We start from the raw sequence: 24,090 nt of genomic DNA on the forward strand, positions 1-24,090 counted from the left end.
CTTAATTCTAAGCGGTATGTGTGGAGAAAACCAGGCACTGCTCATCACCTGTCCAATACAGTCCCAACAGTGAAGCATGGTGGTGGCAGCATCATGCTGTGGGGGTGTTTTTCAGCTGCAGGGACAGGACGACTGGTTGTAATCGAGGGAAAGATGAATGCGGCCAAGTACAGGGATATCCTGGACGAAAACCTTCTCCAGAGTGCTCAGGACCTCAGACTGGGCCGAAGGTTTACCTTCTAACAAGACAATGACCCTAAGCACACAGCTAAAATAATGAAGGAGTGGCTTCACAACAACTCCGTGACTGTTCTTGAATGGCCCAGCCAGAGCCCTGACTTAAACCCAATTGAGCATCTCTGGAGAGACCTAAAAATGGCTGTCCACCAACGTTTACCATCCAACCTGACAGAACTGGAGAGGATCTGCAAGGAGGAATGGCAGAGGATCCCCAAATCCAGGTGTGAAAAACTTGTTGCATCTTTCCCAAAAAGACTCATGGCTGTATTAGAACAAAAGGGTGCTTCTACTAAATACTGAGCAAAGGGCCTGAATACTTAGGACCATGTGATATTTCAGTTTTTCTTTTTTCATAAATCTGCAAAAATGTCAACAATTCTGTGTTTTTCTGTCAATATGGGGTGCTGTGTGTACATTAATGAGGAAAAAAATGAACTTAAATGATTTTAGCAAATGGCTGCAATATAACAAAGAGTGAAAAATTTAAGGGGGTCTGAATACTTTCCGTACCCACTGTATGTACTGTGAGCTACAAGGTTGTTAATCGGTGATATATGCTTTTGTTCAAGCCACCAGTTTGCATAATTTCAATTTATTTTTTGAATAATCGTGTTTAACTGTGTATTAATCCTTGCTGAAAACTACATTTAAATGTGATGCTGTAAAGAAAATTCCATCAGAGTTGCGAGAAATATAATAATTATTTTCCACAATTCACATATTCACATATTTACGCAGGGCCCTCAAGATTTTGGGAATCAGGGGACTGCACAAGAATAAAGCCATCAGAAACATCATAGATGCTGCTGAGAAGGCATCAAGATGGCTGTGGATCAAAAGGGGCGATCCGTGGACTACACAAGCTACCTAGACACAAGTTGGGCACTGATCACCCCTGGCTGGGTCGCCTGGCCGAGGGTGTATGATGTTGAAAGACCCGAAACACCTGATGACCCCAGGTTACATCACTGTGTCTAGGGCGCACCTGGAAGGTGTGTGTCAAAATCGTTGTTATTGTGAGTGCACACAAATACATGTAGAGTATTTACAGATTCGAAAGATGTATTACTTTATCTGTATTTATCTGTATGATCAAAAATGACTATATTTTTAAGTATTTTAAGAGCAAGTGACCACACCCGCACCTCCATATGTCACACAGCAAGCGCACTACTATTCTGATCCCACACTCTGCACAGACACTTGAATAGCACTCATTTTTCTAAGTTAACATTAGACTGAGTGGCTACGCTCTAAAAACTGCTGGGTTAAAAACAACCTAGCGCTGGTTAAAATATGGACATACCCAGCGGTTGGGTTAAACATTTAACCAAACTTTCCCCACTTCCTGTGGATTTTTTTTCTGCGACTAAGCAACTAATAAAATTTTGGTCGACCAAGCCTCTTCTCATCAACTAATTAGGCGGCAGCCCTAGTACTTACTACATTTCTGGGCCTTGAACGTGGTAGTTGGGATGTTGTCTATGCAGGGTCAGAAATCTCTCAGATTTTATCAAAAATATCTTAATTTGTGTTCTGAAGATGAATGAAGGTATTACGGGTTTGGAACGACATGAGGGTGAATATTTAATGACAGAATTGATTAAATCAATCACAATGGCTCATGGGATCATAGTTCTTTCCCTCATTAACGCTGTTAAGTACTCAGTCTCATACCTTTGTCTTTTTGTCCGATTTTCAAAAAGAAGACTTTAAAAAAATCCCTATAAGAAAAATGAATGGAAAAATACTCCAGGAACCAGGATAAGAAAGGAGGCAGCACTGTTACACTCTAAAACATGCAAAGGTTCTTGTCATAAGTAACTGTACAGAGAATATAGCGTTGTATTAGTAATAACGATCATTGCAGTAACTGCTGTTTATTGATTTAGACCCCAGCCAACATGCTTTAAACGCCTGTAAGGCAAGATGCTGATGGTAAGCACAAACAGGCTGTAAATAAGCCTCAGACAAGCGCAACACAAGCTCCACAAAACAATCCCCTCTGGTCAATATCCCACTCAAAACATCCCTAAACACAAAGCTCCAGAGTTAGTGGGCAGAGTAACAAATGTGCTAGCTGAGTTTATTCAGCTTGTTCATTGTGTAATTTATACAGTTAGTCTTAAAGTGGGTTGTAAATCTTAAGCCTTAAGTCATTCTGAATCTTCTGAGATCCCTTTTGTGTGAGGCACAGCTCACATTATGCAACTGTCAATAGCAAACTCAAAATGTTGCGTTTTTATTTTAAAAACAGATAACATTTTCAATCTAATTTATGCAGCAAATGAAGGTAAATCCATACTTTTCTCTGCATCTATTCAATTATTCTCTCTGTAGAGTCTATATAGGTAGTTTTCCGTGAAGATATCTAGAGTAATGAGAGGAGAGGGCAGAAGGTCAGCTGGTCTCTGTGACCCCAACATGTATTTGATTTCCACCTGCCTCTCTCACTCTTCTATGATATACTAGTTACACTAGTGATATATTGGGCTACACTGTATCTACACACAAAGACAAGCACATGGTAGAGGATATTCATATACAGTATGTAAAAATGTTTTTAGCAATCTCTGACGAAGCAGATTTTTGAAACACCTTCTTTTGCTCTTTATTTATCAAGTTTCTTTAAAAAATATTGACTAGATAATGACTGGAACAGCCTTCACACATTTAAGACCACACATCACACTAGGTATCAAAACAATTCCTTACACACCATGCATAAATGCAAATACACTATCGCTCAAAAGTGGGGGGTCGGTGAAGTTTTTGAAAGAAGTCACTCATACTCATCAAGGCTGCATTTATTTGATCCAAAAAAGAAAAAAAAAAAAAAAAAAAAAAAAAAATCAAAACATCATTACAAATAAAAGAATGCACTCTTTAAATAAATGAAATGAATTAAATTATTTATCCAGTAATACATGATCCTTCAGAAACTATTCTAATATGCTGATTTCCCACAGCTGAAAACAGTTGTTCTACTGTGAAAACTGTGATCCCTTTTTTCAGGATTCTTTCATGTCTTTCAAAGAAAATAAAAATCACACTATCCCCAAACTTTTGAATGGTGGTGTAAATCTGAGCAAAATAAAGGTTCATCCTGAACCTGCCTAAACAGGTAAGCCAAACTGAGATACTGTAATTTATAAAATAATAATGTGTATGTGCAAAAACGTATTTGGCACATAACAATGAAGACAGTATGTGATATATTACAGTAATGTTAAGTGATGTGTCCATATACACAACAATCCCATAGTCAAAAACCATCCCAAGTCCATTTCCATTCCTAGTATGGCAAACCAATTTAAAACTCAATCACTTATGAGTAAAACACAAAGTTAATGAGAAAGCCACTGGTCACGGAAACATTTCTTTCCTTAAAAGAGGAAATGCATACATTTCAAAAGGGCAAAAGCAAATTTCAGCAAATTCAAAATTTGAGATTTGACATAATTATAACAAATCCCACTGAACTAAAACTGGTTTTATTCATCTATCTATTGCCTTAACAACAGAAATATTGTGTGAATGAATTGCTGTGCTCTTTATGTTACAGTAAAAGACCATAAATGTGCACTGAATATGCAGCAGTATTGAACACATCTTGTGCCAGTGTTTTTGAGGTGAAAAGTTCAAGGCTAAAGAAAACAACAAATTTAAGGAAAGGGGTCAGTGGGTGTGGCATTGAAGCTGGCATCAGCAAAAATGCCCAGTGTCCCAAGGGTAGTAAAAATCACAAAGATCCAGAGGAAGAGTCGATCAACCACCATTGCAACATACTGCCAGTCCTCCTTTAACTGAGAGGAGGAAAGGAGGAGGAAAAAAGAGAAAGCAGAGGAAGGAAAAAAGGGAAAATGAAAAGATGATGGTGATGGCAAACAGTCAGAACAAAGGGAGCATAAAGATTTACAGAGCTCTGACACACAGACAAAAGTAGGAAAAGGAACCTATAATTCTAGCAAAACTGGCTACAGTTATCTTTATAAATCACTTACAGCCTCGTAATCTTTCTCTGCCTGCAGCTGCTCTGCGATGTAAGTGATGGCCTCCACAGCTGCCTTGAGATCTGGAGGAAGGGTGAGGTAATGACTGGGGCCATCAATGAACTTCTTTAGGTCAGTGCATGGACCATCAGGCTGGTACCTGCACCACAGGGAATGGAGGAGGAATATCACTGTACATTACAACACTGATTTATTAGAAACCCAGAATTCTTTATTCTTTACAAACAATATGCAAACTCTATATGCAAACATTTATAAGAAAGCTTAACCAATGAATTGCAAACTTAAAGGGATAGTTCACTTAGAATTACCCCATGATTTACTCACCCTCAAGCCATCCTAGGTGTATATGACTTTCTTCTTTCAGATGAATATAATCTATAAGTCATATTTTAAAAAAAGTCCTGGCTCTTCCAGGCTTTATAATGGCAGTGAATAGCTGTTGAGATTTTAAAGTCCAATAAAGTGCATCCATTCATTATAAAAAGTACTCCATATGGCTCAATGGGGTTAATAAAGGCCTTCTGAAGTGAATCAATGTGTCTGTGTAAAAAAAAAAAAAAAAACAAACAAAAAAAAAATCCATATTTAAACTTCAAAATCTCAACAGCCATTCACTGCCATTATAAAGGTTTTAATATAACTCCAATTGTATTTGTCTGAAATAAGAAAGTCATCTACACCTAGGATGGTTTGAGGGTGAGTAATCTTGGGAAAATGGGGAGTTCACTATTTTTGGGTAAGCTATCCCTTTAAGTTACCATTATACATTTGATACTGTACATACTTTTACTTCATGGTAGTGAAGTTACCTTCACATATTTGTACAAATAAACCAGAAATGCTCTGTTCCATAGTCTTATGTTGTTTGCAACACCAAGGTCATGGGTTCGATTTCCAGGAAATGCATCAACTGAATAAACACAACCCTTGAATGCAATGAAAGTTGCTTTGGATGAAATCATCTGCCAAATGTAATCTAAAATTGAATTAAATATATGCTATAAAAAAATACATAAAATATATATGCTATTGTTTCTGGTAAAATTAGTTAATGTCCTAATACTAGTACACTGTAACAAATGTGGACTATTCCTTTAAATATCCTTTTTTTTATGTGAAGCAAAAGTTGTGATCATATTTTCTTTCCTATTGTGATGTATAGTTGAGTGAAGCAGCTTCCTGAATGAAAAAAAAAATGAAGATTGGGATTTAATTGGGTCTTTTGGGAATTGCCTGGATCGTTGGACAGTTAGATCGTTTGCTATTGCTATTGCCGCAACCTTACAGTATGAGAGTGTTGCTTGTGAATACGTCATCAGGAAAGAGAAAAGATGCTGCTGAGGGGAAGTGGAACTTATTTTGGTTAAAGATTATGAGGGCACATTAATTAATAAAGTGCACAAACAATTTATGATAAACACTGCAATAATCCATTAAAAAATATGAATTGCCATTTTGATTCCATGGTGACTCTAAGAGTTAACCTCTGTAAATTTCTTGGTCTGTATCGGGAAGTTGTGAACACAGGCTGAAACCTCAAACAGCAAGTCTAAATCTGTGGTGGATCACATTACTTTGTCCTTGAGAAAAGAGTGCAAGCGTTTAAAGCCTTAGAATGCATTGGGCTGTGCGCCCTTCCCGCTGTGCGTACGTGTGCACCCACATAATCCCAAATCAGAAAAAAGGCCGCTTCCCAAAACTCCCGTGTCAAGGTGACCCATCCAAATGTGTACCGCAGATCATATTTACTCACTCACTTATTCAATAATTCACTCTTTTATTTAGTCACTCAAACATTCAGTCACACACTCACAGTCATTCTCTCTCTTTGCCTTTTCTTTTTTCCAAATCCCTGCTTTATGCTGATGGTGTCACCACCCACCCATGAAATCCTTCTAATGTGCTGATGAAAAGCTTATCACTGCTGATGTGTTGCATTTCTTTTTTGTGAATCTGTTTGCTAACATCTGTTTCATTATGAATCCCCTTCTTTCTTGCTCTCCCATTGACCCTTCTGTTTCCAGATACGACACCTCCCCTTCCCACCACAAGGGGTCAGTATGACTCTTCATTCCTCACCGCTCTCACATCTACTTGTGTATTCAAGTGCTGGTACAGAAGCTCATTGCAGGTAGTCTGTGGTTCCCCAGTGAGCTTCAGTGACCTGAGTGGAACCCCATTAGACTGAGACATACGTTAATGCCAGGCTGAGAGCACAGCGGATTGGGAGAAGAGAGCGGAGGAAAGCTTTAGCCCAGCTGAGGAGTGTGTGTTACAACATGTGCGTACATCCAGGACTTGAAACGGCACTAATATCATCATAGCAGATGATAAATCAAATCAGAGTGTACAACATATTGTTAAGATTAATTTAAGTGCTCATTAAAAGTTACCATCGGATGCATATTCAGATTCCAATCTGTTATACTGGTTTCTGTGCAACTTTCTGAAGTCAGTGAACACAGTATTTTATCAGTCCTCCAGGGAAAAACATTACCAGGCTGCTAAAATAAGAACTTCCAAGGAAGAAATAAACACTGGATTTTACAAAGTTTACAATATTCAAAGGTTCTGGCAAGTAGGTATATTCTGCATATATTATTATTTTTTTCCAGAGTGTGTCATAAAATAATTAAGAGTCAGTCTAAATCATTTTTAATGATTAATTAATTGAAATTATTTTTGTTTTGGCAGATTAGACACATTTATAATGTTAAAAAATATATTTTTTTATTATATATTAAATAAATTATGTTAATTAAAAAAAAACCTGCCAAAAAATATTAAACAGCATAACTATTTCAACACTGATAATAATAATACATGTTTCTTGAGCCCCAAATCAGCATATTAAAATGATTTTTGATGGATCATGTGACACTGAAGACTGGAAAAATGCTGCTGAAAATTCAGATTTTCCATCACAGTAAAAAACTGCATTTTTAAACATAACAGTGCAAAGTATTCATAGCCCTTCATCTTGTTCGTTACATTGCTGCTTTATGTCAAACTGCTTTAAATGACTTTTTTCGCCCCACATCAATCTACACTCCATACACCATAATGACAAAGCAAAAACAGAATTGTCACAACTTTGTAAAATGAAATGAGTACACTGAATAAGTATTCATACCCTTAACTCAGTACTCAGCAGAAACACATTTTACCGCCTGAAGTCTTTTCTGAGATGATGCGATAAGCTTTGCGCATCTGCATTTGCCAATTATCTGCCATTCTTCGCCTCATCTGTTCACCTCTCAAGCTCTATCAGGATGGATGGGGCAGATGCACATTTTCAGGTTTCTCTAGAAATGTTCGATTGGGTTCAAGTCCAGGCTGGGTGTCTATAAGCCACTCTCGCTGTATGCTTAGGGTCATTGTCCTGTTGGAAGGTGAACCTTCTGCCCAGTCTGAGGTTCGGAATGCTCTGGAATGGATTTTCATTAAGGCTGTCTCTATATTTTGGTGCACAGAGCTTTTCTTCTACTCGGATGAGTCCCTGCCGCTGAAAAACAGCCCCACAGCATAAGGCTGCTACCACCACACTTTACCTTTAGGATGGTACTCTTCAGGTGATAAGCAGTGCCTTGTTTCCTCTAAACATGATGCTTGGAATTGAGGTTCATCAGACCAGAGAATTTTGTTTCTCACAGTCTGAGGTTCCTTTAGGTGTCTTTTTGCAAATTCCAAGTGTGTTTTCATGTGTCTTCACTGAGGAGAAGACTGATGGACTGTTGCAATGATGTTTGTCCTTTTTTATGTTTCTCCTATTCCTCCTATCTCCTATTCCTATCATGGAGCTCAACAAGAGTGACCATCAGGCTCTTGGTCACCACTCTAACCAAAGCCCTTTTCCATCAATTGCTCAGTTTGGCCATGAGGCCAGCTCTAGGAAGAGTCCTGGTTGTTTCAAACTTTTTCCTTTATGTATAAGGAGGCTACATGCTTCTGTGAACCTTCAGTGCAGCAGATTTTTTCTGAACTCTTCCCCAGATGTGTGGCTTGATGCAATCCTGTTTCTGAGTTCTACAGGCAGTTCATTTGACCGCAGGGCTTGGTTTTTGCTCTGATATCCATTTTCAGCGGTTTATTAAGATGTGCCTTTCCAAATCATACCCATTCAACTGAATTTGCCACAGGTCAACTTCACCGAAGTGTAGTAACATCTACAAGCAATATGAGTGCTCCTGAGCTAAATTTTAAATAAGGGTATGAATAGTTATGAAACAGAATCATTTAACTTTCTTTTATTTTTAATAAATTTGCAAAGATGTTAAAAACCATTATGGTGTATGGAGTGTAGATTGGCGTGGAAAAAAAGTCATTTAAAGTCATTTAAAATAAGGTAGCAACATAAAACGTGAAAAAAAATGAAGGGGTATGAATACTTTCGCAAGGCACTGTATTTTACAATATCGTATATATAATATAGCTTTTACTGTCTTACTAATCAATCAAATAAAAAGCAAATTGTGGTTATATGTTGCAACTTATGTTTGACATATCTTGACCAGAATAAGTCAGATGGCAATAGTCAAAAGCCTGGCTAGTTGCTGCACAAGACTAGCCGTGTATCAAATTAATGAAACAAAAGGTCAATGGCATCCTCTGCTGGTCCTGAAGATTTGTTTTTTTCCCCCCATCCCTTCGCTTTTTCCTTCCCCCTCCCTCCTCACTATGTACGTCAGCAGACACAGATGACTAATCAGGAAAGACTAATTTGACTAAAACATGGTGGCAATGGTGACAAAACACGCTATAAAACCAATTAAAAAGCAAGATACCGCTGCCTCATCGAATTTCTCTTTCTCATCTCCCCTTTCTCTCTCACACTCTCTCCTGTCTCTTCATCTCCTCCCGCCTCTCTTGAGCCTGATGCAGGGCAGGTCTAATGTGTCGGAGTCGATTTGTGCTGATCATTTTTATTTTAGTGATGATTTCTTCCTTTTTTCTCACCCCCACATACACACACATATATACCCCAGACGTGCACAGCTCGCTGAGACCGAAATTCCCTGGTTGAGGTGATTTAAAGTGTATAAGAGGGAGAGTAAAGGATTAATCAAACCCTAAGGCGTTTAACTGTGCTTGCACATACAGTACACTCACGACTCTGAGACCAACAGTGAAAATGCCTCTATTTTGCATTTTTCTAATTAAACAGGCTACAGTTTTTCATTACAAAACATATTATCAGCAAAACAATTCCAGTTAAAATTTTAATTAAAAAATTAACATGAATTTCAGAATATCTTAGCATTTGGCTTGTCCCCCTTTCGCTTTAAAGCAGCAGCTTGAGCTGCACGAACTCCACAAAAACTTGATAGAAACAAAACATTATACTGTTTATATAAAATCAGTATGTCACATGATCAGTTGCATATTTAATTATGCGATTAGCAACCTAGAAACAGTGCAGAATCTAAAATAGTTAACTTTTAAATCCAACCGTTCTTTTTTCCAAAAGCCGAAGACTTTATTTAAAGGATTAGTTCACATCCTGAATAAAAGTTTCCTAAAACATTTACTTACCCCTATGTCATCCAAGATGTTCATGTCTCTCTTTCTTCAGTCTAAAAGAAATTAAGGTTTTTGAAGACAACATTCCAGGATTTTTCTACATATAGTGGACTTCAATGGGAGCCAATGGATAAAAGGTCCAAACTGCAGTTTCAATGCAGCTTCAAGGGGCTCTACACAATCCCAGCCAAAGAATAAGGGTTTGAAGAACCCTTAAGAATTTAATAAGAATAAGAATTTATAAGAATTTATACTTTTTAATAGGACTGCCCCCAATAGTCAATTAATCATTAATCGACGAGAAGAGGCTTAGTCTACCAATAAAAAATAAAATAATAATAATACACACAAAGTGGCAAAGTCATGCAGTCTGTGATGGACAGATCGGTAACGGCTGGTCTATGTGGTAATATAGTAAATTGGGCAGGACATCCAAACGCTCACCTATCATTAATCGACCTCAAATATGGCTTTTCAACTGAAAGATGTATGTAGTAGCAACTCAATCTAAAGATAACCTAGAAAAATATGCACTATTGAAGTGTCTGCGCGGAGTGTGGAAGCTGAACAGTAGCGTGTTCACTGCATGACAGATGGGGGCACAGGTGCGTCACTTGCTCTTAAGATACTCCGTCATTTTGGTCATACAGATAAAAGTAATATATCTTTCAAATATGTAAACACTCTATGTTTATTTGTGTGCATTTACAATAACAACGAAACGTTGTGCTTTCGTAAAATAAAGCAAATATATGCACTTTCTGCCATCTAGGTCTCTTGAGTGCATCACTTCGACACTCCGTGTATAGCCTACTTGCCTTACAGATGTGAAAAATATGTCTATAGAGAGTGACGTTTACTTTTAAATTAACCAATTCAAATAGAAAATAAATATTTTCAGATTATGTCATCCGTATGAAACCAGCATGCAGCCGCATCCTGCGGAGATGACGAGTCAGTGTCGTCGATCTCGTAAACCGAGAACAAAGAACTAGTTTATCAATATATTATTAAAATGTTAATGCAGTTGCTGTGGCAAGATTTTTTTGCGTGCACTTGAGCGCTTAGGCTATGTAGGCATTTAAAGGTTTGATTTATATAGTTTATTAATAAACATGCGACTAATAGTCGACTAACGCTTAAAATGAACGACTACTGGTTGACCACAAAAATCTTTAGTGGAGCGTAGCCCTACTTTTTAACCACCAATGCTTGTCTTGCACTAGCTTAATTTCACACATTATGTAATCACACATGCTTGACGTAGGCGGAAGTACCGATCCAGTGTTTACAAAGCAAAAGTGCAAAGAAAGTCAAAAAAGGTAAAACAACATCAAAAAATAATTTTTATTTATTTATTTTTTTTTTTAAGAAAATGACAGATTGTTTCGCTAGACAAGACCCTTATTGCTCAGCTGGGATCATGTAGGGTCCTTTGAAGATGAATTGAAACTGCAGTTTGGACCTTTAACCCATTGGCCACCAGTGAAGTCCACTATACGGAGAAAAAACCTGTAATGTTTTCCTCAAAAACCTAATTTCTTTTCGACTGAAGAAAGAAAGTCATGAACATCTTGAATGACATGGGAATGACATGAAATCATCAGGAAATTTTTATTGTAAAAGTGAACTTTAAGTCCAGGTTTAGATTTTAAATCCCAGACTTTGAACGTGGCCTTTGACATGACTGCGGTCTTCAAAGGTCTCCAAAGTTATCATAATAACACTACAGATTCATTACTGCATACTTATTATTGTCTACCCGTATAACACTGTTATCTTGAGACATCAGCCTTTCATTCAACACTTAAATTAGTTCTCTTTTCCCTTCTGTTTGAATTGACCCCTTTGACCTATAACCCTAATGATCTGTGACCTTCAGATAACCTCAGGAGCTCACCTGTGGGGTTTGGGGAAGAGGAAATTGGTGTTATTGGGCTTGCGGATGAAGTACTCATCGGCCACTCTGCTGATGGCTTGGATGTTTTCCTTTTTGGCAGGTTTCTCCAGAAACACAGGGGTCTCCTCTTTAGGTCGCAGCATCCCCAGGTATGGAGGCAACATGTGGATAAAAATCTAGAAATGCAAATTTAAATTTCTACATTACTTTTCATGTACTGTAACAACAAATGATGATTTACTCAGAACAATGTAGAGAAACAGTGTATGATTTTTCAACTGTACATGTTTGTTATTTACCCATCCACAGCAAAATTATAATTATGTAAGCAAAACAATTTCTAGTGCACTTTATTAGTAGCGCTACAGTGCTTCTTAAAACTAAGTGTTGTGGAACAACAGTCGCCTAGAGATGGCTGAGTCCTCGCTTCCTCTGCATGACTTCACAAAGGCTCTAAAAGAAAGAGACAGATTGCACTTGGCCAAAAAATAATCTTCCAGCCTTGCATCACACGTCTATTTTCACATGGCCTTGCTGTCATGACTGAATGTCATGCAAAACTGTACTGAATGTGAATTTAAAAATGCTGCTTTTTTTACAATAATCTTTACCAATGTTGTCCACTTATGATTGGGTTGCTCGAAACGGATGTTAATAGAAGGTGCAAATGGGTCACTGTGGTGTGATGAAAAGGCCATGGCTCTAATAATGTAGAGTTCACAGCAATTGATAAAGGTTAATAGTTTAATATAATAAGCTGCTTTTTGGAAAGCACTTTTATTTTGCTGCATTTGTACCATTATCTAATTTTGTCATACGTTTGTAATCGGCACGTGGGAATGTTTTGGAGTGTCCAGAAATAAAAGAAAATGCTAAATGGAAACATTTTCTGCATCTGTCATTTTAACAATGTAGTCGTCAATTTGTTGAAAGCAGCTGACTCTACAAAATTTTCACAAAAGGATATGCATCTCCTTACAAAAACAGAGTGATTTTGTGTTTTGCTAATGCTTATTTATTCTCAACCAAAAAAAAAAAAATCCATCCCACAAGAAAGACTTCAACTGTAGCTTCATCAAGGATAATTCCAGTTTGTAGAAAGCAAAAAGTTCACATGCTATGTGAGATCTTCTCTGTCTTCTGTACTGACCTTGCGCACCCAGAGAGGCATTTGGTGTGTGTTGGGGGAGCGATGGTGAAGGTTGAGCACCACAACACTGAGGATGACAGAAAAGGTGACCAGGATCATGGTGAACATAAGGTAGTTGACGATAATGGGAACGCCCAGAGATGTTTCAGGGACTTTGTTGGCCAGCAGAAGCAGGAAGACAGTTAAAGTCAGCAGTACATTGATGGAAAGGCCCATTTTCTCCCCTGAAAAGAAAAGAGAGATCTACTCATGCATAAACTTACACAGAGTCTTAATATGTTTTTTTGTGATTAGGTTAATTGTATATAATGGAATTAATAGAGCAGGCTGTATAAGCTGTGGAATTAGCTTGTACTAATGATCCCTTCATGATTTGTTACACCCTTAACTAGCAGAAATGAAAGACTGTCCAGTTTAACTCTGCAGGTGTAAACTCTATTTATAACAGACAATAATAGGACATTCATTAGTTCAAGGTCAATAAAACATGAATCTAATGAAAAGGCCATTTGTACTGATGTTCATTCATTTTCTGTGCATACTGATTCTCTCCTGTTTTATGTTCTGGAAGTAAAGTAGATTTCATTCATGTTATTATTTATAACAAATCCTGGGATAGGATTGAAACAGAGCAAACATTCCTCACCTGCATCAGGTGGCAAGTAGAAGTTAAAGATGGCAATGATGGTGATGAGGATACAGGGCAGGATGATGTTAAATACATAATACATGGGCTTTCTCTCGATGATCAGGTAAAAGGTAATGTCTTCATACAGATCCTCTCGCACATTCTTCCTAGAAACCTTATGACGAATGTGCCACTCTCCACTCTCTGAACGAGAGATCAGAAAACCGTTTTTGTTTTTATGGGTGTATTTAGTGTATTTAGTGTTTTAGTGTTAAGAGTGCCATTACCGCTAAAGCCTGTGTCATAGACTATCTCTCGGATTTCATTTCCTCTCTTATCAAGGCCATGCTGTAGATCCACTTCTGAGGCATCATACGTATACGAGTGGAAAACCATGGTGCAATTTTGCCAGTCGAAAGGAAAGTATGTCACCTGCAGATGGAGAAAAGGTACCAAAAAAGAGATTGTGCATGTTAGTGTGTGCGCTTGTCTGATGAGCATCTTTCCCCTCAGATCTTTCTTTAATCATCTTTCTTTCTGCTTTTCACACAAGCAAAGACCAGACGGAACATCAAACGCAGCCAAACTAGAGCAAGGCCAAACAAAAGCATCAATAGAAATGAGGAGGGAAGAAAAGTTCACAAAACAAGTACAAAAAGAATCGGAGAGAGAGATCCTTGCTTATGTGAGGTAAATAAGACCTTTTTTAAAAAGAAATTCACCCCAGCAGTGTCCTACTGTAATTTATTCATAGTGCATTTGTGCTGAGTATAAACACTAGTGATTTAACGCATCATTAAACTTCTTATGACTTTACACTTCATTACAGTATTTAAAGGTCTCATCCATAACTTACTCTTATTGCTACAGTATTTACCGAAAGGTGCTGAACATTTATCAACAAGAACATTACTGAAAAAAAAAACATTTAAGTACTAATAATCGTGAAACCTATAATATTAATACACATCTAGTTTTCTATGGCATGTTGTTAATGTTTCACAGCACTGATTTGAAGAATTAGAGTGTTACAGAGCACTTGATTTTTATTACTCCATCATGATCTACACATTTCCTACAGTAATACTGAGTAGTTTGCAATATAACATTTCTGTTGCATTGCAGAATTTACCTTCACCCCGCAGGAACTCTTGTAAAGAGCTGGTGGAGTCCACGTCACACGGCCGTTACTGTAGGCCTGCACGTGGACCTGTAGAGCTACACCAAACACGCCATCATTGCTGCACACACAAACAAACAGGGTTTTTAATGTGCATTACTAAAAAGTTAAATCTTTTTGCAAAATACAAAAAGTAGACAAGCTGAATGACAATGCAAATTCACTCTCTGACAGCAGGTGGCGCTTATGGAACAGCGGCAATATAGCGTTTACGGTTACCGCTGTAAACAACACAATGCTGCGCTTTTAAATACTACATTAATATGCATTATATGGAGGTAAGACGAAAAAAAAAATACCATCTAAACTTTTCTGAAGACAATCAGTTCCCCTCAGAGGTACTTTCATATAAATCCCAAATTCAGTATTTATGAATTTCTTCCAATATTTCATACTTCGTGAAAAGTGAGCTTGCTCTGCCTAGCTACACTACCAGTCAGAAGTTTTTAAACAGTAAGATTTTTAATGTTTTTTAAAGAATTCCCTTCTGCTCACCAAGCCGGCATTTATTTGATTCAAAATACAGCAAAAGCAGTAATATGTATAAATATTTTTACTATTTAAAATATCTGCTTTCAATTTGAATATATTTTCAAATGTAATTTATTCATGTGATCAAAGCAAAATTTTCAGCATAATTTCTTATGTCACATGATCCTTCAGAAATCATTCTAAAATGCTGATTTGCTGTTCAAGAAACATTTATTATTATTATCAATATTTAAAACAGTTGATTACATTTTTCCAGGATTCTTCGGTGAATAGACAGATCCAAAGATCAGCATTTATCTGAAATAAAAAGCTTTTGTAACATTATACACTATACCATTCAAAAGCTTGGAGTCAGTATAATTGTTTTTTTGTTTTTTTTTTTTTTGGGGGGGGTTGTAGAAATTAATACTTTTATTTAGCAAGGACACTTTAAATTGACTAAAAGTGATGATTAAGACATTTATAGTGTTACAAAAGATTTTTATTTCAGATAAATGCTGTTCTTCTGAACTGTCTATTCATCAAAGAAACCTGGAAAAAATATACTCAGCTGTTTTTAACATAATAATAATAATAAATGTTTCTGAGCAGTAAATCAGAATATTAGAATTGACTTTTAAGGATCATGTGACTGGAGTAATAATGCTAAAAATTCAGCTTTGAAATCACAGGAATATTTTAAAATATATTCAAATAGAAAACAGTTATTTTAAATAGTAAAAATATTTTAAAATGTTACTGTTTTTGCTGTATTTTGGATCAAATAATTGCAGGTTAGGTGAGCAGAAGAGACTTCTTTAAAAAACATTTAAAATCTTACTGTTCAAAAACTTTTGGCTGGTAGTGTACTACAGAATTTTTTGCTTTTTACGTCTGTCTTCAGCATCTAGTCAGAAGTGTATGCAATTAATAGGCTCAATTCCTCTCAACGACGCTGTCTACATTGCTTAGCCACTTGTACCAGCATGCCGTTTTTTTAAAAATTCATACATGTGTAATTCAAACCGGTTTACTGTTTATCACCTAGCTATTACTATTAAAGCTTTCTCTATCATCTATCTTTTTACTTTTCACATTGACAGTATCAGATTCAGAATGAAAGTTTGAGGAGTTTGAATATAAAAAAAAATAAAATAGGAAATATTTAGCATTATGTTTTATGTAACACAATATATGCAGTATATATGTATTATGTGTGTATGTAACAAGAATCAGTTCAAAGTTTGTAACTAAACAAAACAAACTACACATTTATCAATATTTGCATATTTTCTCTCAGTACGACCAGTACAAGAAAATTGGAAGGACTTTAAAAAATATTGAAATAGGCTATAGATTTTAGCTGCATCATCACTGCCGAACCATTATTAGATATTGAACACCCACCACCAATGATTATTTGGCTCTAGTTAAAGACACTCAGTAATTCTAAGAAACATGGACTCTGCATTATGTCTCCAAGAGCCATTAAGTGCTTCTTAAGGAGTCTGTAAGTTGACAAACGCATTGGAGGTTTCTCTGAGAGCAGATACTGGCCTGGAGTTTTAAAGAATTTCATTTCAGAGCAGACCAGAGTACTTAAAAGGATAGTTTACCAAAAAATGTTAAAAAGTAATTGTACTTACACAAATTGAAATTTACTGTCTCAGTACACTTTGTGCCGAGATTTGGCATTGCCTCTTTTTCATTTTCTAACCATTTGCTAATTTTAAATATCTGTAAATATGTATGCGATTAGAATGGTATGATTTACAATCAATAATGGCTTACATTTCTATCCGTTCTTTACACAGAGCTTTAATACGACTTGTGATATAGTACACAATGTGTATGGACTACTTGTTTCTGTCCTTTTAGTAGCTTGACAGCCCCTGGTCATTGTCAGCTTGGAGTTACTGACATGACACTGCAAATTGTTATTTCATCAGACCTTGTATGGCTGTTTTATAATAGGTAAGAGTAATGCTTACAATTCAGACAGATAAACCATTTGAGCCTTAAATCATAGAGCACTGGTAAACAATCCTCATAGGACACAAACCAGGCCTTTAAAACTTCCCATCTATTACGGTAATGGTGCTGTGAGACTTCCAGATGTCCCTCATTGAACAGTGTGTGGGATGCAGTTTGTGTGTGGGGGGGGGTGAATGCAGGACCAGCAAGGCTGCTCGCAGACAGCAGTGTTGTTTAATTGGCTATAAAGCAAAGATGAATGAAGGAGGGAGAATATTTACACCAGCAGTAATGGGGGTCTACCTGGACATTACAGTGAGAGTGTGTGAGAAAGGAACAGACAGAGAAAGTACACATCTTTTGACAAGCTTCACAAAAGCTTTGATAATTTCTGTTATTTCTGCTGCTCTTGCAGAAACTCAGCCAAGGCTCTCTAAGATAATGTGCCCGACACTCAAGTTCTCTGAGATAATATGCAAAGCAACACACAAACACGCACACACAACTCACTTATTGATGAGAACAATATCAGGAAGCCACACTTTTCCAGACGGGATACGCAACACATCAATTCCCCCATAATCTTTCGGGTTCCAGGAGAGGCGATAATCGTTCCACTCCTGCAAGAGCACAAAAGGTGTGTGTGTATGCGTTCATGTGAGGATACATGAGGGTCATCGCAGAAATTGTAAGTACAACCAGTTCATCATTTAATCAAATGATTTCAAATGATCTGGCTTGTGTCATTAATTATACCAAATGCAATATCTCTGCACATTTGTCCATACATATTATCAACAGCATTTGCATAATTTTTCATTTTGCATTCAAAGTTACTATACTGATCGTAGTTCTTATTGTCAGTTTGTCTTGTGTGGTAATTTTAGCCCAGGAAATTAAGACAGATGACAGATAACTTTTCTTCAATGCAAATAAAGCTTTATAAATATGAATTGCGCTCATTAGTTCTCAAAATGACGCAAAGGAGCCATAAGAAATTTTGCTGACTTACCAAGTTCATAATAACAATAGTGTTCATCTCCTCATCTTTCATGTTCTAGAACACAAAAAAATGAAACAGAACAAATAAAAAGAATTCATTAATTCAATTAATGGATGCACATGTGTTTAGACAGAGCTATTAGTGGTTACACTATTAATCAGTATTACATTAAATAGTGCATGGCTGTGATTCGTCTGTGGGTACGAACAAAAGCACGATTTGAGTATTGATATTGAGTACAGGTAAATCACATTTTAGACACTTGGTTAAATATTTAGTTTACATTTACTCCACCAATGAGAATAAATAAATATCAGCAATCTGGAACTTACAGTACTATAAAATGAACTTCATGATGCAGTATCTTAAAGCAGTTTCAACACCATGCTATTTTGGTTAAGTTACATCATATTCAGTCATTTTAAAAGTGTCTGTGTAAGATTTAGCTTGTAAATGAAACTGCTCTACCTCCATAGCAGGAGCCATAGTGAATGTTAACAACACACTTTATTATACTAACATGGTGTCTTATTCTTGACGGTTGACATATAAATGCGGGATTAGGAAGAAAAACAAAAGCACTTCAGTAAAGAAGGATCCCCAAATTGTCTGTCTCTGTTGTATATTTAGAGTCGAGACAAATAATGGGAACGCTGCTTGCAATGGGAGAAGGGGGTGATGGGATGTGATTACAAGACAAGAGAAATACCTGAGACTCAATGGTCAGATCAGTACACAGTCCTGAATGCTATTTAAAACTAGTGTAGGAATGTCAGCTGTCCCTGTCTCAGTACAGAGCACAAACAGATGGGGGATGGGTCAACACACACTGTAACGTATACCCTTTATATTATTAATATACATACAGTGATTTAAATGTGTGGATGGTTTCAGGCTGAATACTGTTGTTTGGAATGCTGTATTAATGATATCTCAATATGTACTTGTTTTAACACACATTTGGCTGCTGAAATTCAGCCTGTAGAAAGTGTCACATTCCTTTTTGTTCCAACTATTGAAAAACAGACCTTAATAAGTTACTTTAACTCTGAGACATTAGTGAAAATGCAAATCTGTGTGTGCACTGTTACCCGAGACCTGGTTATTAAATCCCTGTGTTAGGAAGTGAAGGATACCATGACCTGATTCACATACCAAATTCACACACTGAACAGCTGAACCAACCGTCAGACTTGGTTCAAACTAGCTTTTATTACAGGCCTACAAAGAATTTAAGTTGATTTTCTTATAGCATTTTATAAGGGATCATACTATACTTTTTATGATTTAATTTTTAGGGTCATAATCAGTCATATATTTTTTTTACTAATAGCCCTTAGATTTAAACAGTCTGTTTTATATATATATATATATATATATATATATATATATAGGATATAAGCAAAAACTCTTTAGGAAGACCAAGGAACATAAAATTGAATTCATCATAAACTGATTTCCAGGTTTTTTGACAAAATGGGTAACAATGTGCAACACACTTTTTTAAAATAAGTAACTAACCACATCTTATAATAAATCATATGATCAGCTTTTAGCAGTCAGTGTGTACTGTGTACTGTTAATGATGAAATACACTTTATTTTAATAAAATGCAATAAAATAAATTACATGAAATAAAATAATATTAAAGGAGATGTTCACTTCCAGAACAAATGGAACAAATAAAAAAAATTACAGATAATTTACTCACCCCCTTGTCATCCAAGACATGTCTTTCTTTCTTCAGTTAAAATTATGTTTTTTGAGGAAAACATTTTAGGATTTCTCTACATATAATGGACTTCTATGGTGCCCACGAGTTTAAACCTCAAAAAGGCAGTTTAAATGGATTTTTAAAGGACTTCTTGATCTTCTTTGCATGTTGACTTTGTAAACACTGGGTCGGTACTTCTGCAGCGATGTAGGATGATTTTGAAGTTGGAGGAGAAAATGAGATGGGAGTTTTTCGACATACCCTAACTGTCTTGAACCGGAATACACAGAGTTCATGCAGAGCTAGACAAGACGAGCATTTAAGGTTAAAAAGTGTATAAATTGTCAATTTGTTTAGAAAATGACAGATCGTTTCGCTAGATAAGACTCCTTTTCCTCAGCAGGGATCATTTATTTCCTTGAAGCTGCATTGAAACTGCATTTTGGAAGTTCAAATTCAAATAATAAAATAATATTACTAATAATAGTATGTGCCCATTAAGCTACATAACTATGTGTGTCTGTATCTTCATACCAGGCTGACGAATGATGAAAGGGTCATGCCTATCCTCACGACAACCCTTTCCTCTGGGCTCCTTGCAGGTCGCACTTTAACATTGTATGAAGAAAACAGCTTCTTCATCAGCTGACCTTCTGTTTCTGATGCACCTAAAAAAGATGATGTGTTTCTCAGAAAGCAGCAGAACTCTCTCCTACCCTTAGTCTTTAATCTTCACATTACAGCCTTGACATCATTGAATTTCAGTCAGAGTTGCGGGACACTCAATTGCCGTTTACGGATACCAAATGGGAAGTGCCTGAAGCTGAATCCCACCTGTCATAAAAAGTCAGTCACTTCTCTTATAAATAGTTCAATCCAAAAATATTGTTTAGTGTAAAACATGCCGAAGATTAGCAGATAGGCTGTCGATTCATTAAATGATAAGCCGTTTCCTCTAAAAAGCTGTTTATTCAGCGTAGTGAAGCCTCTCTTCCTTTGACATCCATTCAAAGAAAATGGCCTCTGGTCTCCTTTCCCACATATTCCCAGACCGGAAGCGTTAGCTTTAGCCGTTACGCTTTTTCGACTAATGGTTGCAGGCTTGCCGTCTAGTGGCTTTGTTAGAAACTTTCTAACAGATGTGTTGAGGCAAGTTGGAGCTAAACTCTGCAGGACACCAGGCCTCCAGGACCGAGTCTGGGCACCCCTGGTCTAAGAATTAAAGGTTTTGCAGGTTAAAGCCCAGAATGTCTTGTGTATGGGGCAGTTTACTGCCTAATCTTTAAATGCAGCACCTGCAGATTTGAACATAAAACCTTACAGATAAGAGCCTCAGCCAAGCGCATAGCCTTGGGTGTTCTTAGACCTGCATCATGCACATTTTTGAGGGTGACTGTTTACTCCACTCCGCCAGCCATCGCTGATGTTTTTATGCATCACGTCTGCCGTTTTTTTCTACGCAGCTTTCGAAGGTTAGCCGCATCTATAAGCGGGCCTTCTAGGGGCGCCACATTCATCAAGTCTCGCCAGCTCGAGCCCTCCAGAATACATACTGACAGTTACAAACGACACGCGTCACCCCACGCGCCACCTTCATTACCAACCGGCAGTACCAACGGCTGCTGCTTTGAGCATGTGTACACATGTATAGCAGTTTTACTGGCTTTTGACCGACTTTTCTTTTGAGTAATAACTTTAAGTGGCTTTTAGTGAGAAAAGAAACCCCAATGCTGTATTCCAATTTTAAAAGACAGTATCATGGGAGAAACTTTTTTGAAAATGAGAAATCATTATTTTTTCTGTACGAGCATTTTAACTGAGAAATAAATGAGGCCTTGCAGAAGAGTATGCCATCTGCTGCTCAACAGTCCCACTGAAAGCTTCCCTAAAATAATTACCACAATTAACCTCTCTGAAACACCTTTAAATCAAGTTTTAATATAAAGAGTTCCTGATGACAGTCTGACTTGAGGTTAATTTAGAGTTTCCCCATGGGTACTCATTAAAACTCTGTTCTTTAGAAAATGTCCCTTTTATGTTAAATCACTTTGGTTTTACAGGTGGTAAATTTTTCTGATTAATTCTGTCATTCTTTCTGTTTCAATACACACCATTACCGTGTCATACCATGGGAACCTTTGGTTTAAGCACCAAAATGTTAATTTATGTTTCAGTCAACCCAATAATAAACAATGGCAGACACATGTTTCAAATCACTCTTAGGGTTTTTGAATTAAAAATAATAGAGAACAATAACGTACGTACAGATATCATATGTGACCATGGAACACAAAATTAGTCGCAAGTAGCAGGGGTATATAATTTTGTATGGGGCAAAATTATCATTTTTTCTTTTATGCCAAAAATCATTAGGATATTAGATAAAAATCATGTTCCATGAATATATTTTGTAAATATTATACTGTAAATATATCAAAACTTAATTTTTGATTAGTACTATGCGTTGCTAAGTACTTAATTTGAACAAATTTTAAAGGCGATTTTCTCAATATTTTAATTTTTTAAGATTCCAGATTTTCAAATAGTTATTTCTCAGCCAAATATTGTCCAATCCTAACAAACCATACATCAATGGAAAGCTTATTTATTCAGCTTTTTGGTGGTTCAGGGTCACATAAAAAAAATCTGCTTACATGAATAACTGTAATATCTGTTCAAAGGTGTGATCAATGAATATATGGCACTGTCATTAAGTTTTGTGCCAGTCCTTAAAGTACAATTGTGAAAGGCTTAGTAATTGTACAGTAATGCCACTTACAGTTCACTACAGCCTGCATTCCTGACAAAATATTCTCACAGTATGACTGACACGATAGTGCAATTGACCTTTTCACACTAGGGAGAGTTACAGTAAATTGGCAGCCTCTGTCATGGTATACAGTATGGCATACTGTAAAATAATGTCCTGGGATTAGTATTTATATAAGTGAAAAAATGCGCAGATTACAGGCTTTATGTATTTACTTTAAAGGTAAAATGTCTATAGATTAAAAGAAGCTTACTAGTAGAGAGGAAGGTAGACTGCAATGTGAACTGAGTTAAAAAAAATTATAGGCTAATACTCTGAATAAATATTTTCGATGCACTGTTTGGAGAGTTAGCCTATACCAAAATTCACAACTTGGATGTGAAAACAGTACCAAACCAATTCCAGTGTAAACAAACAAAGACGACTACAAGAAAGTAACGTTAAAATGATCTTTAAAATGATCTCAAGCCCCCTTTAGTATTGTAGGACGTCAGAAACGTTGAATTTACTATCAGGTAACGTTAATCATATCATATCACGTAACTTCGAAGCTTACTGGGCGTTCACACGTGCGCGCGACTCACAAATTCACTTTGGAAAACTTACCTGTCATTGCGCTCAGGCCATAGAGGCAGCAGGTGACTATAAACCAGTCCTGGGCCTTCATGGCGACTCACCAAATGAAATCACAGTGATATCTTCATAGAAAGGTAACGTGCGGATCCATTCGTGTTTGTTCCAGCACACAGTTGGCGACAAGTCATACCGCTGTCACAGTGCTCGGGTTACAGACAACGCCGCATGCGGCCGTGCGCGCTCACTCTAGAGTTCACGCGCCCACACCAAAACATTATCTGACAAAATAGTATTTCACAGATGAAAAATAATATGAGTTTAGAAAACAGTCTAATTACTTCACAGTATTACTCTTCATCAAACAAATTCATCCTTGGTGAGCATAACAGACTTTTTTCATAGACATATAACAAGGAGTTATATTTTCGCTGCCGTTCAAAAGTTTGGGATCAGTAAGACTTGTAATGTTTTTTTTTTTTTTTTTTTTTTTTTTTTTTTTACAGAAGTCTCTTATGCTAATCAAAGCTGGATTTATTTGATCAGAAATACAGAGAAAAACATTAAATATTATTACAATAAAAAATAATGGTTTCTACTTTAATACACAGTAGTCCACATTTGAAATTGATCAAGACCTTTAAAACCAAAACAATACCCGTTCTTGTCTAACTTTTTTGATCCACTTCAAATGTTGACTACTGTAGCCTACTTTAAAATAGTTAATTCCTGTGATGCAAAGCTGAAATTTTCAGTTTAAAGTGTCACGTGATCCTTCAGAAATCATTCTAATATGCTGATTTATTATTAGAATTATCTATGCTGGCAACAGTTGTGCTGCCAAATATTTTTTCAGGACTGAACAGCATTTTTTCAAAATATAAATCTTTTCTAACAATATGTTTTTGCTACCCTTTTTATCAATTTAACACAAATAGAAAAGATTTCTAT

At 36.6% G+C, this 24,090-nt stretch overlaps 1 protein-coding gene across 1 annotated transcript; it reads right to left on the reverse strand.

Moving 5' to 3' along the window:
- Positions 1-2,914: 2,914 nt before the first annotated feature.
- chrnb1 (cholinergic receptor, nicotinic, beta 1 (muscle)) lies at positions 2,915-23,343 on the reverse strand. Its single transcript, XM_051116169.1, has 11 exons — positions 23,173-23,343; positions 20,331-20,464; positions 18,092-18,136; positions 17,590-17,699; positions 14,587-14,695; positions 13,742-13,886; positions 13,473-13,658; positions 12,827-13,050; positions 11,677-11,852; positions 4,245-4,392; positions 2,915-4,046 (listed from the first exon to the last, which is right to left on the reverse strand). Exons 1-11 carry the CDS (start codon positions 23,231-23,233, stop codon positions 3,906-3,908), a joined length of 1,479 nt encoding a protein of 492 aa, XP_050972126.1. The 5' UTR covers positions 23,234-23,343; the 3' UTR covers positions 2,915-3,905.
- Positions 23,344-24,090: the final 747 nt, after the last annotated feature.

Source organism: Labeo rohita, chromosome 7 (assembly GCF_022985175.1).
Source record: "Labeo rohita strain BAU-BD-2019 chromosome 7, IGBB_LRoh.1.0, whole genome shotgun sequence".
NCBI classification, from domain to species: Eukaryota; Metazoa; Chordata; class Actinopteri; order Cypriniformes; family Cyprinidae; genus Labeo; species Labeo rohita.